At 33.2% G+C, this 23,002-nt stretch overlaps 1 protein-coding gene across 1 annotated transcript in view; it reads left to right on the forward strand.

Annotated features, from left to right (window-relative positions):
* The window catches only part of LOC145293980 (tRNA (32-2'-O)-methyltransferase regulator THADA-like), a 177,448-nt gene that overhangs the window by 136,040 nt on the left and 18,406 nt on the right, over positions 1-23,002 (forward strand). The window contains exons 27-32 of the mRNA XM_080140866.1: positions 4,308-4,545; positions 6,501-6,713; positions 8,242-8,513; positions 14,854-15,033; positions 18,403-18,508; positions 20,610-20,642. Of these exons, the coding sequence (XP_079996992.1) occupies positions 4,308-4,545; positions 6,501-6,713; positions 8,242-8,513; positions 14,854-15,033; positions 18,403-18,508; positions 20,610-20,642 (1,042 nt within the window). The remainder of the gene's footprint in view (positions 1-4,307; positions 4,546-6,500; positions 6,714-8,241; positions 8,514-14,853; positions 15,034-18,402; positions 18,509-20,609; positions 20,643-23,002) is intronic.

Raw genomic sequence — 23,002 nt, forward strand, 5'->3', positions numbered from 1 at the left:
TAAGGTTAATATATTGAGTGGTCAGTTTAGTTTATGCTTCAGTTCTTTTTTTTTTTTTTTTTTTTTTTACAGCAGTTGACAACAGTTTACAGATGAGAACAGATAGTGGTAGAGGTTTAGCAGATGAGATGAGCAGATCAATCGACTAACAATGATGCCTCAACAGACAATGTTTTGGGGAGAATCCTTTTTTCTGTTTTCTCTGTTGCTTTTATTTTTGTACTAGCAGGACCTGTGGAAATTCCACAGGGGACTCATTCATATGTAATATATTGATGTTGGCATTCTGTAGATGTTCAGTGTAAATGGAGACGCTCTGATATTATTGTAGCTTTTTTGTTAAAACTGCAGAAGTATTTATCTAAACTAGCAAGAACGCCTGACAAAGCCCGGTCATAAAGTATGCTTAAATATGATATTTTAATTCTTGCAGATTTCGTATATATTATTATAGAGTTAATGTTCTATCATTTTTATATATTATAAAGTTGCGATTTCAAAAGTAAAAAAATATATCCATATGACTTGGGTGCATTAGCTTGAATTGAAACTGAAATAAAAACATGAAAAAAAACAATGTATGTATATAAAATAAAAAAGAATTCTTCATAAGTTTTGGTTTCGTTTTGATTATAGAAGAAGGGACTTAAGTTTTATATATATATATTTATATATATATATATATATATATAAAACTTAAGTCCCTTCTGCTATGATTAAAACCGAAACCAAAACTTATGAAGAATTCTTGGTAAAATTATTTATGACAAGAAATTTCACAATGTGGAATGATTAACTCACTCACACAAGACAGATGATGAGAGGAGGTTCCGTTATGATTTCTCCATTGCTTATGACCTCACTCAGATTGTTCAGGAACCTACCCGTGTGCCCGATACTGACGGCCAGTATGCAAGTCTCCTATACCTTTTTCTTAAAACTTGCCCCAAACTGTGTTCAGCTTCCGTTCTGTCTTCACCTGGATCTTCCGACCACTCTGTTGTATCAGTTAAGATAAAAATGAAATGTAATAAGTCCTCAGATGAACCTCTCCATCCTACAGTATATTGATACTCTATGGCTGGTTGGGATAGCTTCCGTACATTTATATCAGATTTACCTCTGCATTCCATGTTTAAAAAGGATGTGTCATCTATAGTATCAAACCTGACAGGATGGTTAATTGTAGGTATAGACCATTTCATACCCTCGAAAAATGAATAACCTAACAGCCAGCCGTGGTTCTCTCCAGAATGTGCTGCTGCCATTGCGCACAGAAATCATCTTTTCTATTGCTTCCAACGTAATAGATGTACTGAGACTAAAGCCGCTTTCAGGACTGCCAGTAACCACTGTAAAAAAGTAATAAAGAACCCAAGAGAGTTGTATGCTCAGTCCGTCAAGTCCAAAGTAGCTGAGGAGTGGCTTGGTTCCCACCAGTTTTGGCAAATAGCAAACAGAATCCTGAACAGAAGCGTGTGCTCTGTCCCAACTATAATCAATGGACCTGATGTAATCTCGTCAGCATCAGACAAAGCCAAACTCTTTGCCAAGAACTTTGCAGCTAACTCTACCTTTTGCAACCAAGGCCGCCAACCTCCAATATTTTCTCCTGTATCAGAAAACACACTATGTGATATACAAATATCTGTACATGATGTTGCCAAGCTAATCAAAAACCTTGATTCCAGTAAAGCAACCGGCCTTGACGGTATTCCAATTATAGTACTCAAAAGACTTCAACCAGAACTCGCGCCCATCCTTACAAAACTGTTTAAATATTTAAGAATTCAGGTGATCGCTCATCTCCCTCTCAGTACAGGCCAATAAGTCTCGTGTGCATCATCAGTAAGTTGCTGGAATCTGTGTTAAATAGAGAAGTAATCAACCATCTCGGCAAAAATAACCTTAGTGACATGCAATATGATTTCCGTTTTGCTAGATCTACAGCAGATGTGCTTATAGTTATATCTCATAGGATTAGCGAATCTCTCTACGGAGGCTACTTTTCTAGGGCAATTGCTCTTGACATATCAAAAGCCTTTGATAGAGTATGGCATAAAGGTTTACTTCACAAGATCTCCAGCTACGGTATAGCTGGAAATGTCTTCTCAATTATCAAATCATTCCTCTCTGATAGGTTCATAAGAGTAGTGGTTGATGGGCAGAAATCAGAAGCTCTCAGTATTAATGCTGGAGTCCCTCAGGGGTCCATTCTGAGCCAAACTCTCTTCCTGATCTACATTAATGATCTTCCAAATCACATCCTTACATCAATCATAGACATTTATGCTGATGACACTATTATCTATGGTAGCACATCTAAGACCGTAAATGACCAGGTTCTCTCTGATTCTCTTTCCTCTGATCTTGATCACATGGTTCAATGAAGAAAGAGGTGGCTTGTTACTTTTAAAGCATCTAAAACCAAGCTTCTCTCTTTACATCATCAACGCTCTGATCCCCATCTGGCATCAATTGAAATGAATGGCTCTCGTCTTGGGGAGGCCTCATGTTTTGACAAACTTCTGGGCTTGACCTTTACTCCTGATCTTAAATGGAACACATACATTAAATCTGTTGCCAAGGCCACTGGAAAAATTGTGGGATCCTTCTATCGATCCAGTAGATATCTCACTGCTGATGCAATTCTCTATCTATATAAGAGCCAGGTATGTTCAAGGATGGAGTACTGTTGCCACATCTGGGCAGGAGCTGCTAGAAAGGACTTATCCTGCCTTGATAGAGTTCAAAATAGACTTCATAGCCTCGTAGGGGATGTCCTTTTCTCTTCCCTGTAACCTCTTTCTCACAGAAGAGATGTTGCGAGTTGGTCTCTGCTTTATCATTATTTTCAAGGCAAGTGCTTGGCTGAGCTCCAATCTATGGTCCCTCCTCTCCAAACTTTCACAAGAAACACCCGTCTAGCAGAAAACGCTATCACTCTTTATCTGTGCCTAAACCTAAACGTAGATTCCGTGAGCAAAGCTTCTATCTTAGAACTGCACGCCTATGGAATCGTCTTCCGTTTTCCTGCTTTCCAGCTGACTACAATATGGTTGTCTTCAAGTCTAGCGTAAACAAGTTCTTGATGAGCCATTCCATATAAGGTAACAAATTTACTGAATTTCCATTACTAACGATTACTATATTGTCCAATTTCTACTGTACACTCTTTAACCCTTATCCTCGAATGGCCTCTTGGCCTTGATAAGTGGTGATGCCTATTAAAAAAAGCAAAAACAAATGGAAGTACATAACAATGTCTATGTCTGAGTACACTTTATGTAAAATTTCAAATGTTTAGACCAAAAATTAGCCGAGTAATTTGATAGAATCTGCAGAGATTAAATTTTTTAAAAATTTTGACCCCAATTTTGACCCCTTAACATTTATTGTTTTGGGCTCAAATCAAATTAAAAAGTTTGATCCATGTCCAAGTAACCAACATCTAAAATGAAGTGTTTAGACCCAAAATTGGCAGAGGAGTTTGGTAGAGTCCTCAAAGGTCAAATAATTGAACTTTGACTTCTTGACAGCCAAATTTTTAGCTGAATAATGATTAAAAAGATTTCTTCAAATCTCAATACCTCTTATGTCAAATCTAGAGTCTGTAGCCTGAAAATTGACAGAGTAGTTTGGTAGGGAAATATGCACACACAGAGACACACACAGACAATTTCACTTTTATAGATATATAGATTAGCACTTCACATTTAGGAACATGTACAAATATCTATTATAATGAAGTCATATTCCTGTCTGTCTGTCTGTTTGTTTCTTCACAATTTGATTAATATGTACGAAATACAAACTGTTTAGTAATTGTCTGTATTTTTGAGATGAGGTGTTTTCATTAATTGAGATTGTCGGACTGACTTCCTCATCTTGGTTGTTATTGTCACAACTTTTCAGCCGTTTTGCCCTCCGGCCTTCGTCAGGTGTTTTATATCGAACTGGGGAACCGTTTGTTAGGAGTCTCGAACCCAACCCTTTATTATTATTACGGGGGTACCGTGTTCGGACTCCAGCTAGGCTTTGGGACATAGTTGCTGATTCTCTGTTTTTGAGTGTTACTTTTTCACTGCCTTCGTTCAGGATTGAACTCAGCACCTTTGGGTAACTGTAAACTTTGATACAACGTCTAGGACCACTCGGCCATATGGCACTAGGACACTAGCTGTATCCTAGTGTGTCCTGGTGACATGAATGCCTAACTGAAATTACGTGCTAGTTTATTCCTTATCTTTTTATGATAATATTTTCATTGCTGGATGGTAATATTCTTTGTTTTTGTTCTATTTTAGTAAAAAAGAAATGAAGGTGATTTTGAAAAAGCTAATTGTGATTCCCTTTCCCCGGCACTCAATACCCACACCTGCATCGTGCGGAATGATTGAATCCCGGTCAGTCAAGCTGATCAAAAATGCTGTTCTGGCCACAAACGGTGGCCAGTTCCTTGGCGACTTGTGGAGTCCACTTTGTGTGCGAATGTGGAGACAGATTGAGAACTACTCACGCGGTTCTTTGTCTCTTTCAGAATCGGTAAGTGTTACAAAAAAATTCTTGGATTTTTATTTGCATTCCACTAAAAGAATCATCCATTTTGGTACACCAGTGTTTTAGCTTTATTGGAATAATTAGCAATTTTTAAGATGTCATAAGAAATTTAATCAAAGTTTTATTTCAATCTTATGTTTTTATTTTATTTCAGTCAAAGTTTTTAGAAATCAAGCCCCTCCCCCTTCCTGGGACTAACGCTTGATCTCTATATAGGATACATAGATATTTGAATATTCTATTAAAGTTCTCTTTTGTCTCTCAAACATTGAGTTAGTAAAGAAGTGGAGAACATAAATTTCTTCTCTTCAATTGACCATTCCAATATGCTATAGTATATCTTTCTTGTGGTCTTACTGGATTCCAGAACAAGAATTCATCTAGTCTGGTGGAGTAGATACTTCATGCTGTTATTTGAGGTAACATCAGTTAGAGAAGGTGCATCATTTTTTGTAAAAGCCAGTGTGGGTTAGCCATACAGAGATCTTATTTGGGCCGCGAATACTATGCTACTTTTTAATATTTAGTCAGGGTTTACTAGAAGGGGGGGGTAAGTATCCTCACGCCACGTTGTCCTGATGAAACCTCTGTACAGAAAGATCTTAGACACTCGAGGACAGTGTCTTGTAGGCATTCAAGTTACTCTTCTTTGTATGTCTAATAGGCATTCAAGCTCTCTCCATGCCATCTTATAATATATGAAGCTGAATCTTGATGATAAAGTCATTCTTGAAATAAAAAAAAATATGCAGTTCCAAACAAAAAAGAATGACAGCATAAAATCCCATTAGAGAAGCTTTCCTAGGCAAAGATTTAATTCGATGTAAACAAGTTTTTGATGTCTCATCCCCTTAAATAATCAAATTTTACCTAACTTCCACCACTAACGATCACTAAGCTATCGTCTCATTACACTCATTAACTCTTATCTTCAAGTAACCTTCAAGCCTTGATAAGCAGTGATGCTCATGTAAAAAGAAAAAAAAAGTTACAATCAGCATAAGTGTAGTTGTTTTTCGTGTATTTAGGCAGAAAGATATCACTGAAGTATTCAACAAGATTCAGTCTATTTTATAAAGCTGTTCAGGCATTTGATTGGTTCATTTTTATTACACATCATTATAAAGAGAATCAGCCAAATTTATGGAGGCATACCCTCACAGTAGACCAAAAATATTGCAATATCAAAATAGGGATAGAATGATGAATATAATATCCATTTTTCTTCAAGCTACAAGGTGTGTTTTAAAAGAAAGAAATCCAATAAAATAAAGTGAAGTTTTGGAAGTTACTGCTTTTTAATAGTCTATTCACTTTTAAGTTTTCTATCTCTGAGTTTTGCCCATCATTTCTTGAATTCAATCATCACCCAATTAGTCTCATTCACATTTTTCCTCTTTGCTCTCTCTCTCTCTCTCTCTCTCTCCTTCCAGTCTCTTCACATTGTTGTATTTTTTGAACATCTCTCTCTCTCTCCTCTTTTTCTTAAGTCAAAATTAATAAATTCTATAATTTTCTAACATATAAAGTAGTGATGGGACGATTCCAATATTTTCTCTGGTTCCGATACAATTACCAATTCTGTTCTAAATTTCTGTTTCCGATTCTAAAATCACCCGATCGCATGAAACAGATTTTCATTTTTATAGAGGGAGCAATATTTAGCCGAGAGTCCTCATCTACTTTTATATGTAGATATAATTTTTGTTTTAATTTTACAAAGCTTTTTAATCTTTCCGCTTCATGGAGGTAGCATGCCCTCGTTCCATCAGTTATGACTGGGTAGAAGTCTTAAGTAATTTGCAATTGCATTTAGTACTTATTTTCAAAATGGTATATTAAATATATGGTTTTTCAATTTTTTTTTGTTTTTGCTTCCAAGTGTAAGATGCTTTTTTTTAAATGATGTGCCAACCATTTTGCAACTATTTTTCTTCCAGATGGACTCTACAAGTGTTTTATCAGAATATGCAGAACTGCTACTTCGTTGCACGACTGCTAGTTATGTTGCAGGGGAAAGCGACAGTCTAAAAGAAGTCATGAATTTGCTCATCACATCGAAATGCTACGAAGTGCAAGAACGGTGCTGCCAAATTCTACAACAGTACTTGCAGTCCAATAAATTACCGGTAACTTTTTGGGAGGTTATCATGGTAACTATCATTTTTTAAATAATAATGATTGTCAATATAAATATAAATTCGAACTGAACATAACATTAGGAAGTCCTTTAACACCTAGCCATTAATTTCTTCTTCTTGAAAACAAATCTCTAAACTAAGATCCTGCGCTCTCTGCTAAGGTTTAACCCCTGTCCCATCACCACAATGTTGTATCTCTGTGCTTATTTTTCCAAATACTTTCAATGAATTTATTGCACTTGTATCTCCCCCAATCCGATTATCAGCAAAATTCCACCTCTTCACTGTAGAGGTCCTTGGTTGCTGGAAAACTTTCTATTAAAACAGCTTCTTTCCTTGGATTACTTGCCCTTGGAATTCCCTCCCTGTTCACTTTTTCTGACTTAATTGCTTATTCATTTTTTATAGTTTCTTATTATATGATTGGTTTCGTTTAAATATTACGCTTAATTCATTTTATGCATAGTTTCTACATAGTGCAGAGTTGCATAGAATTTAGGTTGAAAACATTCTAGCATATAGACATGTTTATCTCTCTCTCTCTATATATATATATCTATATATATATCTATATATATATATATATATATATATGTATGTGTATATAAAAAAACTTTTTAATGGTACAAAACTTATATAGCGCTTTAAAAAACGAATTAGAATCATGAAAGAGCAAATACTCAGGGATATACAAGAAAATTCGTTTTTCTGTGTTTTACCAACGATTAACTCCTGATGAGTTGATGAGTTTGTTGGCGAAAGATGCCCCTAGGGTTTTTCAATGTATTATTTTTAAAGCGCTCTCTCTCTCTCTCTCTCTCTCTCTCTATATATATATATATATATATATATATATATATATATATATATATATATATATATATATATATATATATATATAAAATTGATTTTGTGTGTGTGTGTGCAAAACGTTTCTACACAAACTCCTCTCTGAATATTTGATCTGCCATCTTGAAACTTGATATACAAGGTATTTGGACCTGTCGAACACTTTCAATTTGTTTTTTTAGCCTGCTAAGGGGTCAAAACTGAAAAAAAACCCCAAAAAACAAGTTGACTTTGGCAGGAGTAAATTGACTTGAGTATACTTGCATATATATTTTTAGCTTGAAGTTGCTTAATTTTTAACCCTTTTAATCCAGCTCAGACAGTAACAATGGAGTGCTAAATAATGACTGGATGGAGTGCTGAATGTTTTGGTTTCAATTCCAGCTGATGTTACCAAAATCGTTTTTTTTTTTTTTAAACTTTTGAAATCATTAATATATATATTGAGTAGAATATAATAATCAATAGAGAACTTATTTTATAATAATGTGAACTCTGCATGAATTAAAATATTGAAACATTTTACGACCGGGCAATGCTGTGTGGCCTTCTAATATATGACCAAACTGTTATTAATGCCTTTACTCTTTTGTTAGATGATATTTGTCAATTTCAAATGGGAAATTTTATGAATCCTGATATATATTTCATTCTGTGATATAAATATATATGTATTTTTACATTTTTGTAGGACCACATAATTCATGTCCAGTTGAACGTCAGCAATCATAGCCCGACACAAATCCTGGTTCTGGACCTGTTCACAGCAGTGTACTTGAAATGGTCAAGCCATTTTGACCAACATTTTAGTCTTCATTTGAGAATTCAGGACATCAACAATATCATCACCTGGCTCCAGGGTGTCTTGCTATCTTTGACGACTGGCACCGGCATGCTTGCGGCCATATTACCTTCCTTTAGCGTATGCATCAAACTGAAGACATTCTCCACAACACCCACTGAGTAATTTCTTTTTTCTAATTCTCTACTTTGAACAAAAGTTTATGTATACATAAAAGTATGTATATATGTTTTTGTGTCTAAGAATAAGATAATAAACAAAGAACTGAAAAAAAAAATTAATTTAAAAATATGCTTGTATATTATTTAATTGGAAATTTTTTTTTTTAGATAAATACTTTATTATTTAAAAGAAGACAGACCCTTGGTGTATGTGATCATTTACCTAAGATGTCTTAGTCCAGTGTCATGTGTATATTTTGTTATTGCAGATTTTTGCATGTTAAATTTGTGGTTTAAAGTTAGCATATGTGTAATCAGTGTATTCTTGCATATGTGTAATCAGTGTATTCTTAATGATACCAAATTTATGACTTTATTGTGCTCATATTATTTTTTAAGGAGATGCTGAGTTTACTGATGTACCTCTTGCTACAGTTAATACATACAATTGTGTAAATGTTTGTTTATATGATTGGAATGCTACTAACAATTTTATTTCATAGTGAATGTATTTTTAGTTGTGAGTGAGGTGAAATGTTGGATAATGCTATGTAGAGATTGTTGATGTGTGAAGGAATCTTTGTATGTTTGTAGGTTTCAGCAAAACAAATATATCATTCTTTGAGGAGATGTAATAGAAGCAAAATATCAACTTGATCTAATCATGTTCTTGTGTTGATTTTTTTCCTCTTTTTATTAATACTAGCAGGACCTGTGGAAATTCCACAGCTGACTCTTTTATTTATAATTTATTGATTTTGGCATTCTGTGGATGTTCCGCGTAAATGGAAATGTCCTGATATTATTGTAGCTCTTTTATTAGAACTGCAAAGGGAGATATATGAAATGCGTCGGTACTTTGTAACAGTACATTAATTTTGGCCATGGGCGCCAGTGTCCACCATTATATTGGGCTGGCAGTGGCTTCCACTAACAACCACAGATTTTTTTTTTTTTACAGATGGGGTGGGGGGGCATTTGACGACAATGACGGCAACGATTTTGTGTTTTGACAATGCTGTCGTTGCGTTTTTTATTCTGTCGAAAGATAACTACGTAAATTTATTGAACAAAATAAAACAAACTTATTTTTTGCCAACAGTTGTATTTACACTACATATTTCCTTTATTAATATTCCTTATTTTTTTATCGGAACACATTATTAGGAAATATATTCAATTATTTGGAAGTTAAACTTTTCAATTTATAAATATATTTGAAATGCGTCTGTACTTCTCCACAGTACATTAATTTTGGCCATGGTGCCAGTGCCTCCTATTATTCTCGGCTGACAGTGGCTCCCACTTACAACCGCAGTTTTTTTTTTACAGGTGGACTAGGAGGGATTACTTCCATGTACAACACCAGTACATGAGTCTTGCTAGTCTATATATATAAAAGCGAAAATGTATGTGTGTATGTATGTACGCTTTTCCTCGATGTCCACGAAAGGCTTCTTTCAAAGAAGCGCTTGCTCACTTCACAACTTCTTAAAACTTTTTATATCATCTATAAATTGTAATATCTCAGAGTCCATGGAGCTCGCATGTCTATTTAATTTTATTGACTTTCAAACATTAATTATTCGACATTTCCCGCATCGGCACGCGTTACATTCAGTTTTCGGTATAAAAAAAAGCGAAACTCGACTCTAACCACAGACCGAAAGCCAGTTGTCTCAAGAGAGCTAAGTAACGTTTGTTCAATGTCGACTTCGTCATATCAGACTGTAGCTCCTCCTAATAAATAGGGAGCAGGTTTTTAAAAACAAACAAACCGATTCATTCAAAACTGTCCCATACAAAATCGTAACTGCTGAATACCTATCGCTGTCACGTCAATCAAAAACGCGCACCTGTTTGTTTTTTTAACACTTTACTATTTTCCAACTGCGCGTCGTCAACGCTTCGGGTTTTTTCACATCCCCCAAAAAACACCCGGGCAATGCCGGGTACCTCTTGTATATTATAAAGTTGTGATTTAAAAAATAAAATACTATATCCATATGACTTGACTTGGGTGCATCAGCTTGAATTGAAACCGAAAGTAAACTTATGAAGAAAAAGATAATAAATATATATATATATATATATATATATATATATATATATATATATAAACTTGAGTTCCTTTAATTATAACGAAAAATTATGAAAAATTTTTGATAAAAATATTTAAAGAAATAGATGACTTGAGTGCCATCAGCTATAATGAAAACCGAACCCAAAACTTATGAAGAATTTTTGATAAGAAATGAAAAGTCATAAGAATTAAACAACAGAAGAAAAAAGATGTAAGTGTGACACACAAAATAACACACATATATAGATTATTTTTTGCTTATTTCTATACACATAACCACATTCTGTCAGAAATTGTATTTTTTTCCTTTAAACACACACGCACACAAATATATATATATGAAGTAGATTTTTTTCCATTTATGTAATATGTGTATATATATATATATATATTTTTTTTTCCAGTATATCAACTATGCTCAGTACATTAATATATATATATATATATATATATATATATATAGTCTTGGAAGTTTTTCAACCTCTAAAACTATATAAAAAAGAAAAAAAAAAAAACTAACTTGAAAACTTTACTGGAAAACTCATTTCTTGCACTCACTACATTAGTTTGCTTCCAAGAATTTACTATTATTGTAAGAATCTTCAGTTATTTAGCATGAAAAACAAAACAGTATTTTATATCATGTTGATCAAGCACTACCTCCCTTAAAATACAAGAAAAAAAACAATAGTGTTTGAATATATGGTTAAGTGGCAGTTTTAATCATTTAGAACTGCTTTATAACTTCACACCTCGCTCATTTTTCAACCAAATTTGAAACACTTATTACAGTTTATAGATCACCTTCTCAGCTATATTGTGAAAAAAAAATGCTCAATTTTCGTTTAGTAAAACAAAAGTTATGATGAATTTGCTGGTGTTCAAAATCGTAAAAATATGTAAGGCCGTGAGCGACACTTTTTATGACTGGTTTCCATAGCAACATTGTTGCTTCAGTGACTTGTGAAACAGAGAGAATGAAAGCATGAAAGGGAGATAATTGGGGTGTTTTATTGAAAGCAGATGAGTGCCTGCCGTACATTGTTATTACATATGTGCTTATGGGGGCAAAAAAATAAGACTGAAATTAAACAAAAAACAAGTGAATTTATTGGAAACCTGGAAAAATGGATTACAATAGAAAAATGCTAGCATGAAAAGCATGAAGAATTTTTTTTAAAAATTCAATTTATAACGTTATATAATCAATTCCTAATGCTGCAATATTTTAAGTTATGAATTTATTATATTTTTTACTAGAATATCTTGTCCTATTCTTTTCCAGTTTTAACAACAAGCCCTTTACTTTTCCATGTTTAAGCTTAACCATATTATTTTTCATGCTCACATTATTCTATTGTAATATAAATATATATATATATATATATATATATATATATATATATATATATATATATATATATCTGTGGAAATATTCTTCATTCACTTATATTTCCTTTTTTTATATACCAATCCTTATTTAAGAAGCTCAATGTAATTACAGAGCATATAATGAATAAATGGCAAAAGACTATATTCCAAGTTTACTGATGTTGACCATCTTACACTTTATTCCTTTAATTCAGTTGGCATTCACAATTCTTTACGGCATAAAGGTGTAGTAGTACAAAATTTTATTAGAGTTTTCAAAAGGATAAGTGGAGTCATCATTAACATTATGGACAAGGTTAATGAGAAAATATAAGTAAAAAATAATTTAAAAAAAAAAAAGAACCTCGAGGAATCGGTCAAAAGGTTCCTTGAGGTTCTTTTTTTTTTTTTTTAAATTATTATTAATATTTATATATAATCTTTTTTAAGGCTTTTTGTTGAATAGTCTTTCGACAATTTTTTTCTCCCATCTATTTCTTTTCTCATTAATCTTGTCTTTAATCTTGGCCTGAAGGCCAAGATCAATGTGTAGTATCTGTTTTGATGCCACGTTTCAATTTTTTGTTCTCCGTTAGTGGAGGAGGGGGTCCTTCACGATTGAGACAGTTTTTATTTTTGTTCCTTTTCTCCACATTAAAAAACGATCCTGGTGTCTAACTCTGCCCTTGTAGGGAGGCAAAGTAAATATGAACTCTAATATATATATATATATATAGACTTATATGTAATATACTGAGTTCGTGCAATTCAGTAAATTTTCATATACCAATAGGTTTTAAGCCAAAATATATATTAACAAAGTCATATTCCTGTCTGTTTGTTTCTTTGTTTGTTTACAATTTGGTAAATATCTACAAAAGGTATACTAGTCACGAATAGATTTTAATAATGAAAATGAATGATTTTTATATATACTAGTTATTTAAAATGAATCTTCATTGAAGAGGTTATCTCATTTGCATATTATATTTAAAAAAATCTGATAAAATAATTAGCTCGAAATTTTTAATGGAAATTAGTAATAGAATTGTTTTAAGTATTCTATTAAAAAATATTATATAAAGTTGATTTATTTAATTTATGTTTAATTTTTACTATAACCAACATTAGCTGCATTTTAAAATGGAAGTAAGTTTTTATTTAATCTATTAGTTATTTCCCTTTAAGCTATGAGATTTTATTTCCCTGTTTGAATTTAATAGATAAAGATGACTATGTTTTATGCTTCAAAAAATCCCAGATATGGTCAACTTTCAAGAAAATTGTAACAACTTAGGATATTTGGTATATTTTAAATAGTATTTTCTGCCCAGCAAAGGTTTTTTTTACCTGATAACGCCAGGTATGTATAGCTAGTGTGTGTGTGTGTGTGTGTGTGTGTATATATATATATATATATATATATATATATATATATGTATATATTATTTTTAAAATATAATTATCCACTGAAACATGTTTTGTCTACGACTCATCAGTGTGGCTGAATCTAGCGAGATTCGAAATCAGGACCCCAGGGTAATGAGCCTGACTTCTTTACCCGCTGGTCCATCTCGCCGACAATTAGGATATATCGCGATTTATTAAGATGTTATTTATTTTTGCGATACGTTTGGAATGAATTCAATTATTTACGAAAGTGCATTTTTACCTAAATGCGAGTTGGGAATAATTTTCCCTTTAACCAATTTGGTACCCCCATATATATATATATATATATATATATATATATTAGCATTTCAGCCCTGCGTTGCCCAGGTGTTTGGATGTGTATGTTGAGCAAAAAAAAAAAAAAAACCTGTACCGCAAAGGAGGAAAAGAACGGGAAAAAACCTGACGTTTTTACTCTTACGACCACCGCCAAACCGGAGTGACGTAGATTTAAATTAAGGCTAGACAATGAAAAAGAGGGGATGACTTTAAAAATTATCGGTGAAAAAAGCGACTCCCCCCTGTAGAAAAGTGCCCCGTTGAAGGTGAAGATATTAATGTTTTTAGCCAATTTTTCGATATTTGTCGTCTGAAAGGTCAAACTTAAAAACGATACTGATCTTGGTAAAATCCGTCACATCTGTCAAAAGTTTTAGGCAGACATGCAAACATACATACATACATACATTTATATATTAGTAACTAAAAATTTTCGACCCAAACCGATTAAAAAGCTTGCCTTATCTCTAAATATCCTTTATGTCAAATTTCAAATGTTTAGACCAGAAATTGTCTGAGTAATTTGGTAGAGACTGCAGAGGTCAATTTTTTTTTACCTTTGACCCCTATTATGACCCCTTAACATTTATTGTTTGGCGCTCAAATCAAGTTATTAAGTTAGATCCATGTCCAAGGAACCCATATTTAAAATTTCAAGTGTTTAGACCCAAAATTGTCAGAGGAGTTTGGTAGAGTTCTCAAAGGTCCAGTTGTTGAACTTTGACCTCTTAACAGCCGAATTTCTGGCCCAAAACCAATCACATAGATTTTCCCAAATCTCAGTACCCTGTATATCAAATTTCAAGTCTGTACACTTAAAATTGACAGAGTTATTGCGTAGGAAAATGTACACAGACAGACACACAGATACACAGACATGTTCACTTTTATATATATATATATATATATATATATATATATATATATATATAGAGAGAGAGAGAGAGAGAGAGAGAAATAAACAACACATATTATGGTTGATAACAATATTTGGCAAAAAAATCTAGTTTTATGAACTAATTAAGATAAAAATGTTTAAAAAAAAAAATAACATTGAAACCAAAATAAACAAAGTACAAATCGTGTTATGAAATTTCTCGTTTTTTTTTTTTTTTACACATTTTCTTATATTTCTCATTTCTTTTTGTTTTTAAGGTTTGAGGATTTATTCATGTTATGGTCCAATGTGTTATTTGATCAGTTGTCAAGCGTGGATTGTTCCCTCCGGATGGCAGTCAGTCAGTCATTGGCCATCGCTGGTTACTCTGTACTTGCTTCCTCTGCCTTAACAGTCCAAGAAGAGTCACCAGAGTCCTATAAGCAGATTACTTTCAAGTATGACTTTTGAAATCATATATCTCTGTTATGTTTCTGTAATTTTTGATATACACAACAAACACCCACAAAGTTTTTTTTTTTTTTTTTTATTTTATTTTTTATCAGAATAAGCCTAAATGTATAAATCTAAAAAAACAAAGATTCATTATTTGGGAGTCAAATGACAATTTATATCATTTAATCTTACCAAGACATATCTTTTTAATGTTATCATGTAACAAATTTTCCAGTCATTAACTAAAGGGAAGTAACTCTGACTTTTTTTTCACTTAGTTATTTCCCTTATGCCAACTCGAATTGTGTGTGTGTTCAGAGAGAAGAATGGACTAAAAAAAGAAGAAAGATAGAGTTGAGGAGAGAGATAGAAGTTATGTTACACTTTTATCCGGGCAGTGCTGGATAGTCCTGCTAGTATATATACATATTGTATAAACACGTTCACACACCAGTTCTCATTAGATCACCGAAGGTAAGTAATGTTGCGCCTAATCAGTACCAGATAAGTAACCATTCGGGAATATATTGTGTTTAGGTATGCGAGTATGTATTATGCCTCCTGGACCTGAAGGACTGCTTTGCAGAGTTCCAGTCACCCTTGACAAGGTGTAACACTAGCTAGCCTCCCTCTGATATTCCCAAAGGTTACCATAAAGGAGGTGGATGCCTATTTCATGGACGAAATAGAGGGGACGCCAAGGGAGATAACTCCATTACTGTTTAAAGTTTGTCAAAATTTGACAAGATTATTTTGAAACATGGACAGAAAAAAATACTTAAATATATATATATTTTTTTCACTTATTTTACAGAGTTTCTCTGTCCTTTTTCAATCCCTTTTTCATTTTGTTTTTTGTTAATCCCTTTTTCGTTTAAAGGTAACTCCCTTCTCGTCCGGGAAATAGGCAGGATGGCAGGAATACAATTGATCTCATTAAAATTTAATTTTCCTCACTAAAAAAAAATACTTGATCAAATTAAGTGAAATTTTTTTTTTTAATGAGAATTTACTTCCATAACAAGTTCATACAGTATAATTTTTTTTCAATATTTTCATTTTTTAATGTCTTGATTAAACTAAACAATTATCTAACCAAGTAATAATGAATGATGTATTGGCAGAATATGATAACATTTATTTAATTAAAATTCTACTCAATAATTTTTTGTAATTTTTAGTGAGGATACTATCAATCCTTCTCTCAAAAGATTGGAAACTTCATCGTTATACATTATCATAAAAGTTGTATACAAAAATGATGATGCTTATACGAATAGGGACACAGGTGAAAATAGCAGTTATAAATAAATTATTAGGGGAAACTTTGATATACTTATATATCAGCTCAAAATAAGTATTGTGATTAAATGATTTAATTTGTGACAAATCTATTCTTTCGGCAGTCCATAAGATCTGCAGATAGAAGGAGTGAAGAGAATAAAAAAAAAAAATGGCTGCCTTTTTATATGCTTGCTCAATATGCAAATGGTATGTTTCTGGTTAGATATACAAAAAAAAAAGCATGATTTTTCAGAAGTGTTGAATTTTGGACTTGAGTATTGAAGTGGCGAATTTATTAGCTGTGTGTCTCGTTTTGCAGTTGGGAAGTTCTTGATAGAAGAATGTAGAGTGTTGGAAATGTGACATTGTTGCCTCTGGAGTTTTTTTTTTTTTTTTTTTTGCCACAGGTGTCAACTCCAAAAATTAGAAAAACTTATTACGTAAAATTTTAATCAAAAATAGAACTTAGTTTTTTGTACTTTGCCGATTTGCTATTGATAAAAATGGAAATCACATAAAGTAGGGGGAGATAAGTCAGTCTGTTCTTTAACATAATAATAATGATTGGAGGATCAGGCCAAATATGAAAACTGATTTTTGTTTTTAATTAAAATTCAATTCAATATTTTTTGCACGATATGTAAGTATATCAAAAAGATTTTACTTGGAATATAATTTTCATCACCTCTGTCCCATACTGTATAAGCATCCAAATTATATATCATCATAAAATCATATTCTTAATCGTTACAATCGTTACTTGTCTATGCATGTTCTTATGTTGTAAACAAAACATTTTTATGTTCTCATATAAACATTGTCATTTATTCTATTTGAATTCCACGTCCATGTGTAAGGAAATTAATGAAGTGTATTTCAAGAATTCCCTATTTACTTGCCTCCATAGGACGGCAAGATATTTTTATTTTTTATTTATCAAGACTCAGACATTGCATGATGATGTCATAATGAGCATGGCATTGCCTCGGATGATGGTTTGGGAAATTTGTTGGGACATCCAAATGGTCTCTTGGAATTCATTCTTATAAGTGGCTATCATCTGTACAATGTCTTGCATGAGTTGTGAAGTATCAGGTCTGAGGACCTTGGAATTTTCCACTGAAATAAACTGGAAAATAAAACTAGCACTAGCTATTAAAATATTTATTTTATTTTCATGGAAATCTATCCAGACAAGGCAAGCAGCCACTTAATGTAAGAGCTAAAAAGAAATGCTGCCTTAAGGTAAAAAATTAATCAACAATAAGTGTTAGATAAATAGATTCTAACCCAGAAAACTGCAGTTCTTTCCCCTTTGCCAGAAACATGTCTCATGGAATATGAGGACTAAAGGACAAAATAAGAGAAGCAAGAGCTATGAGGCTGCCAAAAGTAAACCCAGGGTTCACTTTCTACTCTCTTTGCCAGGAGGTTAAGCACAAGGTCAGATATTGAGAAAGTTGAGTTAAGAAACCAGCGCACTAGGATAAACACACTTCTGACCTACATAAAATGTCTGAGCAGCCCCATCAGCATTCCTCAGCAGCAGGAAACTAATCCTTTCTCAGAGAGAAGATAAAGCCCCAGTGGGTGGACCTTCTTAAAACTAAACAAAAACATGCATTAGCCTGACACAATGATTTCTGTTAAATCAGTGAAATTAAGCAACATTGAGTCTGGTCAGTACCAGATGGGTAGCCATTTGGGAATACCAAGCGCTGTGTGTATGAGGATGTTGACGCTTTCCTGCAAGAATTGCAAAATCCTAACTTGCGACTTGGAACTGCTTGTGAATTTGATAATCGGAGAAAGTCAGTTCAACCAAGTCAGCGTGAGTGCATCTGGCTTTATCAGCCTGACACTAACAAAGCCACTGTCAGACTGATTTGTATCTGTTGTGAACTTGAAGGGCCAATAATAATCAAAACAATACTGCTACAGTTATGGTTGTCTGTAATTGCTACCACTGCTACTGTCCTCCCTCAACCTACAAGTAATTCTGCTGGTATCATGATGCTATGATTGCAGTTGTTTGATATGAAAATGTAATAAAACTTTCCAAGTAAGAATGTAACTTCTGTTTTCAGGACTTACCAAACTGCCCTTCAGTTACTTCAAGATGATATCAGCGAAGTGAGAAGTTGGGTCTCTAGGTTCGTCCATTCGCTTCCATTATCTTCCTCATTTAAACAGGTAGGACCAATTGCTTTCGTTTTATTTTGTTGTTGTTGTGTTTAATCTTTAGAGGATTAGTTTTATTTCAAAAAGAGGAAAAGTAAAAAAGAAGTAAGAAAAGTAAAAAAGAAAAGAAAGTGAAGCCCCAGTGAGTGGACCTTCTAAAACTAAACTAAGTGAAGAAAAAGTGAAGAAAAGAAAGTGAAGAAAAAGAAGTGAAGAAAAGAGGGGAAAGTAGAAAAATAAGAAAGTAAGAAAAAGGAAAGAAAGAAGGATTGTAAAAAACAAAGAAAAGAATAAAACTAGAACAGAAAGTGGTTTAGTTTTTTTATGTCATGTCAACACATTAGGTTATTTAACACTGAATCAGTTATTTTGGTAAAATTTAATTTGTGTAATGTGTACAAAAGTAATGTAAGAAATAAATAAATGGAAGCATCATCATTATCATAAGCTGAGAAGAAAGAGTGAGAGAGAAACGGAGTAGATGCAGAGAGCAATAAGTATCTAAATTGGGAGTTGGTCTTATATTATTTCTTATGGTTGACCATTTGGGAATTCCAGGCGCTGCATGTGCTTTCAGTTTGACTTGGTATTGTTTCCAATCGTCCTAGACTTCTGTTTGCCACTAGAATCAGGAGAAGTGAGGTTGGAGATTGTGCAACCCTTGGTTTATAATTATATGCACAGGCGCTTTTACAGGTGGTATCCATTGTCTCACGAGACAGAATGGGGATCATTACATTACATTGCATAGCATGTTAATAACTTTGTTTATAATTGTTTATAAAGTGATGGAGAGAGAAAGTCATAGAAGCCAGATGGATTAAAACCAATGTGTGTAGGAGGAGACAAATAAGATACAGTGAGAGAGGACGAGAGTGATGGACAGAAATGTAGTAAGACACGGGGGCACTTGGTGAGTTAATTGCAAATTAAAATTAGTTGCAACAAATCAAACAGATGTTTTTCTTCACACATAACTCAATCCCAAGACTAATGAATATTTTAGCATGCATTTTTATGATCTATATTTTGATATATAAAGAAAAAATCCTTGTGCAAATCAACATTGATTAATTCAACTTTAGTATTATAGTAGATGGATATCAGTTTCAAAATTTTTTTTCAGATAGTGTGACAGCCTCTTCCTTTCCGCATGTTAAGAAATGCTTTCTTGCCCACTTAGCCATGTCTGATTATATCCAATCAAATCGACAGCAGAAACCGGAAGTCAAAAAAAGCAGATAATCTTGATTTTTTTTCCCCCTTTTATTTATATATTAATACCGTAGTACCTTTAACATACGCGTGCACGTGTCACGATTTCCAGATTATAAATTATTTGATCGGGAAATCTTATTTATTAAAGAAGAGGATAGAAGATAACATATTACGAACATTAAATTAGTATATAGGTTTACTAATTTAATGTTCGTGGTATGTTATCACCTTCTATCCTCCTTTTTAATAAATAGGATCTCCCGATCACCGAAGACGCAATGTAAAAAGAAAAAAAGTTAAAATAAAAAAAAATGGTATCGATTTTGGGACGTATGTGAAACTAAAATATACCTTCTTGGTCTTCTAACTAAGATCCAAAGGCAGTATTTGTTGTTTAAAAATGGTATGATGATATCGTGGGGTCTCCGTTTATGCCAGACGTCTATACAGTTGAAATATGTCACATGTTCCTATAAGGATATTGGAGATAAACTGTAATAACCAGATATATTCTGACACTACATTAACCAGATTACTTAGATAAATACTTTTACAGTTTTAACAAAATGGCTACAATAATATCACAGGGTCTCCATTCACGCTGAACGTCCATAGAATGCTCAGCAACAATACATTACATATGAAAGCTGCCACTGTAGAATTTTCATAGGTCCTGTTAGTTGTAAATAAATATTATACAGCACTTTTGGTTGTATTAATTGTTTGTTTCTCTTTTTAAAGTTAAAAACAATTTAAAACAAAATGGTCGCAGAATGAATTTTGAATTAATATGATTTTAATGCTAATATTAGTTTCCTATTTCTTTTCTGTTAAATGAAAATATTTAATGTTTTTATTAAACTAGTTTTCTTTTTTTTTGTTTTTTTTTTTGCAGTGTGATAGTCTGCAGTGCAACATTTGTTTACAGGTAATTTGCATTTCGTTCTTTACTTTTTATGAGGATGCAACAGAAAGTGTAGAGAAGAAACACATGACAACAAAACAAACACCTGTAGCGAAACTATTATTTCAAATGAATCAAGCTTCTGGTCACTAGTTCTATCAGATCAGGCTGTCTAAAGATACCAGCTTCTTGATATAAAATGCACCAAACATTGATATCATGTTTTTCTTTTTCTTTTCCTTTTCCAACGTCAATCATGTTATGCACTATTCCAGTAATTATAGAAGCAATTGAACTCATGAAAAAGAATTTAAAAAACTTCCTAGCAAATATACCCAGTGAACCAAGTGCAAGAGAGATACAAACAGTTGCGCTCAAAGGGACAGTTACAATCTTAAAAAATGTCTCTCAGTGTGAGTGTTTGAAGTAGCAGGTGAATACCTGGCATCCGGTAGGATGCGCCATCCCCAGCAAAAATAAAATAAGAAAATTGAAAAAAATAAAAAATCGAGAAATTAGTCTCCTGTGTATGTGTGCATTATATTGTTTCATCATGAACTATGTAGTTTGATTTCAAACTTGTTTTCCTATGTGCTTACTGTAGTGTTATCATAGAACTACTTTCATATGCGTAACAAGTAAATCATGGCGTATGAATATTGATGTCAACTGCCTAATACATATGTATTCGACAACATGGCGTAGACCTCTACACACATACATTCAATCTCTCTTCTTATGTAAATATGTCAATGAAGTTCTATATTAAATAAAACCACAACTTGGTTATCAATTACTTATAACAAACAAACTTAAACTAACGACACTTACCTCCTCACAAGGGCAGAGTTAGACACAAGGTAATTTTTTAATTTGGGGATACAATTTGATGGTAATTTTGGAAAAATTAACTTCAGATCTAGCGAGAAGGCATATTACTGAGCTTTGGCTGAGGTTTGCTGTACCTCTTTCTTTCCAACAACGTCCAGTGAGTGATATCACCAGATTTGTCTGCTCTGTGCCTTGGTTGGCAACTAGGACATGGTTGTTTTTTAGACGAGAGTCTTGGTTGATGAGAAAATCCAGTTGAACAGATTGCTACCCCCCGACCCATGTTGCTTTTGATAGAGTGTGCAATCTGTTGGGCCCTGGTCTTCCAAATCAACGTCACTGGAAAGTAGAGATCATTTCAAGCCAAAAGAAGAAGAGATAACAAGTCGATAACTTGTATAAAAAAAAAACAGGATAATTATTCACTGAAAGTTACAAAACTCTGATCATTCATAAGTTTTTGACTGAAGATGTAAATACTCACGGACTGACGGCTTCTATTAAGTTGGAGTGGTCAATTCTAAATCTTCTGGAAACGTCTCTTCCTAATGTGGATTCAGGGGCTTGGGGCCGAGTGAGACTTAAGTCAAGTGTTTTTCTTTTTTCCTGAATGATGTGGGTCCCCCAGCAGTCAGGCAGGGTGTGTCCTTGGAACTATTTTTGCCTTTCATTATATTAAGAATCAAGTGGGATTGACTCCTGCCTCTTGATCCACAATTTTATTTCACATCTCAGTTAACCCATCTCAGGCACTTTTTGAAATTCTCAAGGTCTGAAAAAATTTTCCTTTTCTTTCTCCTCAAATCTGTATCTCTGACTGCCACTCTCAACAGGAGAGTCCCATTGCCTTCACCCTCCATTAGGTCTTTATCTTTCATCATCACTCATGTGGGAGAGTCCATCCTCTTGTTTCATTTCCATAATCAAGGGTTTTCTTAAATGCCATTTCATATAAGTAAAAAAATAAATAAATTTGTTATCTTTTGATATAACCGAATTTCCTTCTCTCTAAGGCCCGAACAACAATTAATGACCACCTGAATTTGTATCTGCTATCTTGTTTTTCCTATCCAAAGAAACTCATAACATCTGACCTATATTTTGGGTGAGCCCCAAACAAATTCGACCACCCCAAGGAATTAGGTTAACTGTTTTTCTTAACAAGGTTGGCATTGAGATGAGACTTGTCAAATTGATTAAAAGGTGCCATTTCTGACATTTTTGGAGACGTTTTTTATAATCCAAGAAGCCAACTTTTTCAGCTAGTATGATTTTAATGGCTGTAGGGTGTCATCCTAATTATCAGAAGAAAACAGATTTCTTCTTTATCGATTCATTATGTCCAAAAATGATTGTGTGTGTGTGTGTTTTAAATCAATATGATAACAATCTTTCTTAACAATGCTCTTTCCATCATCATCATCGTTACATTCAATGACACTGGCACACTGCACTCTCTAAGTGTTTCTGTTCTACTTGGAAATATTTCTGTTGTGACTCAAATAATATCTAATGCATTTTCCTGTTTTATTTATTTGAGAATTGTGCACTTT

The sequence above is a fragment of the Euprymna scolopes genome, chromosome 15 (genome assembly GCF_053919585.1).
Source record: "Euprymna scolopes isolate OS-2025 chromosome 15, ASM5391958v1, whole genome shotgun sequence".
NCBI classification, from domain to species: Eukaryota; Metazoa; Mollusca; class Cephalopoda; order Sepiida; family Sepiolidae; genus Euprymna; species Euprymna scolopes.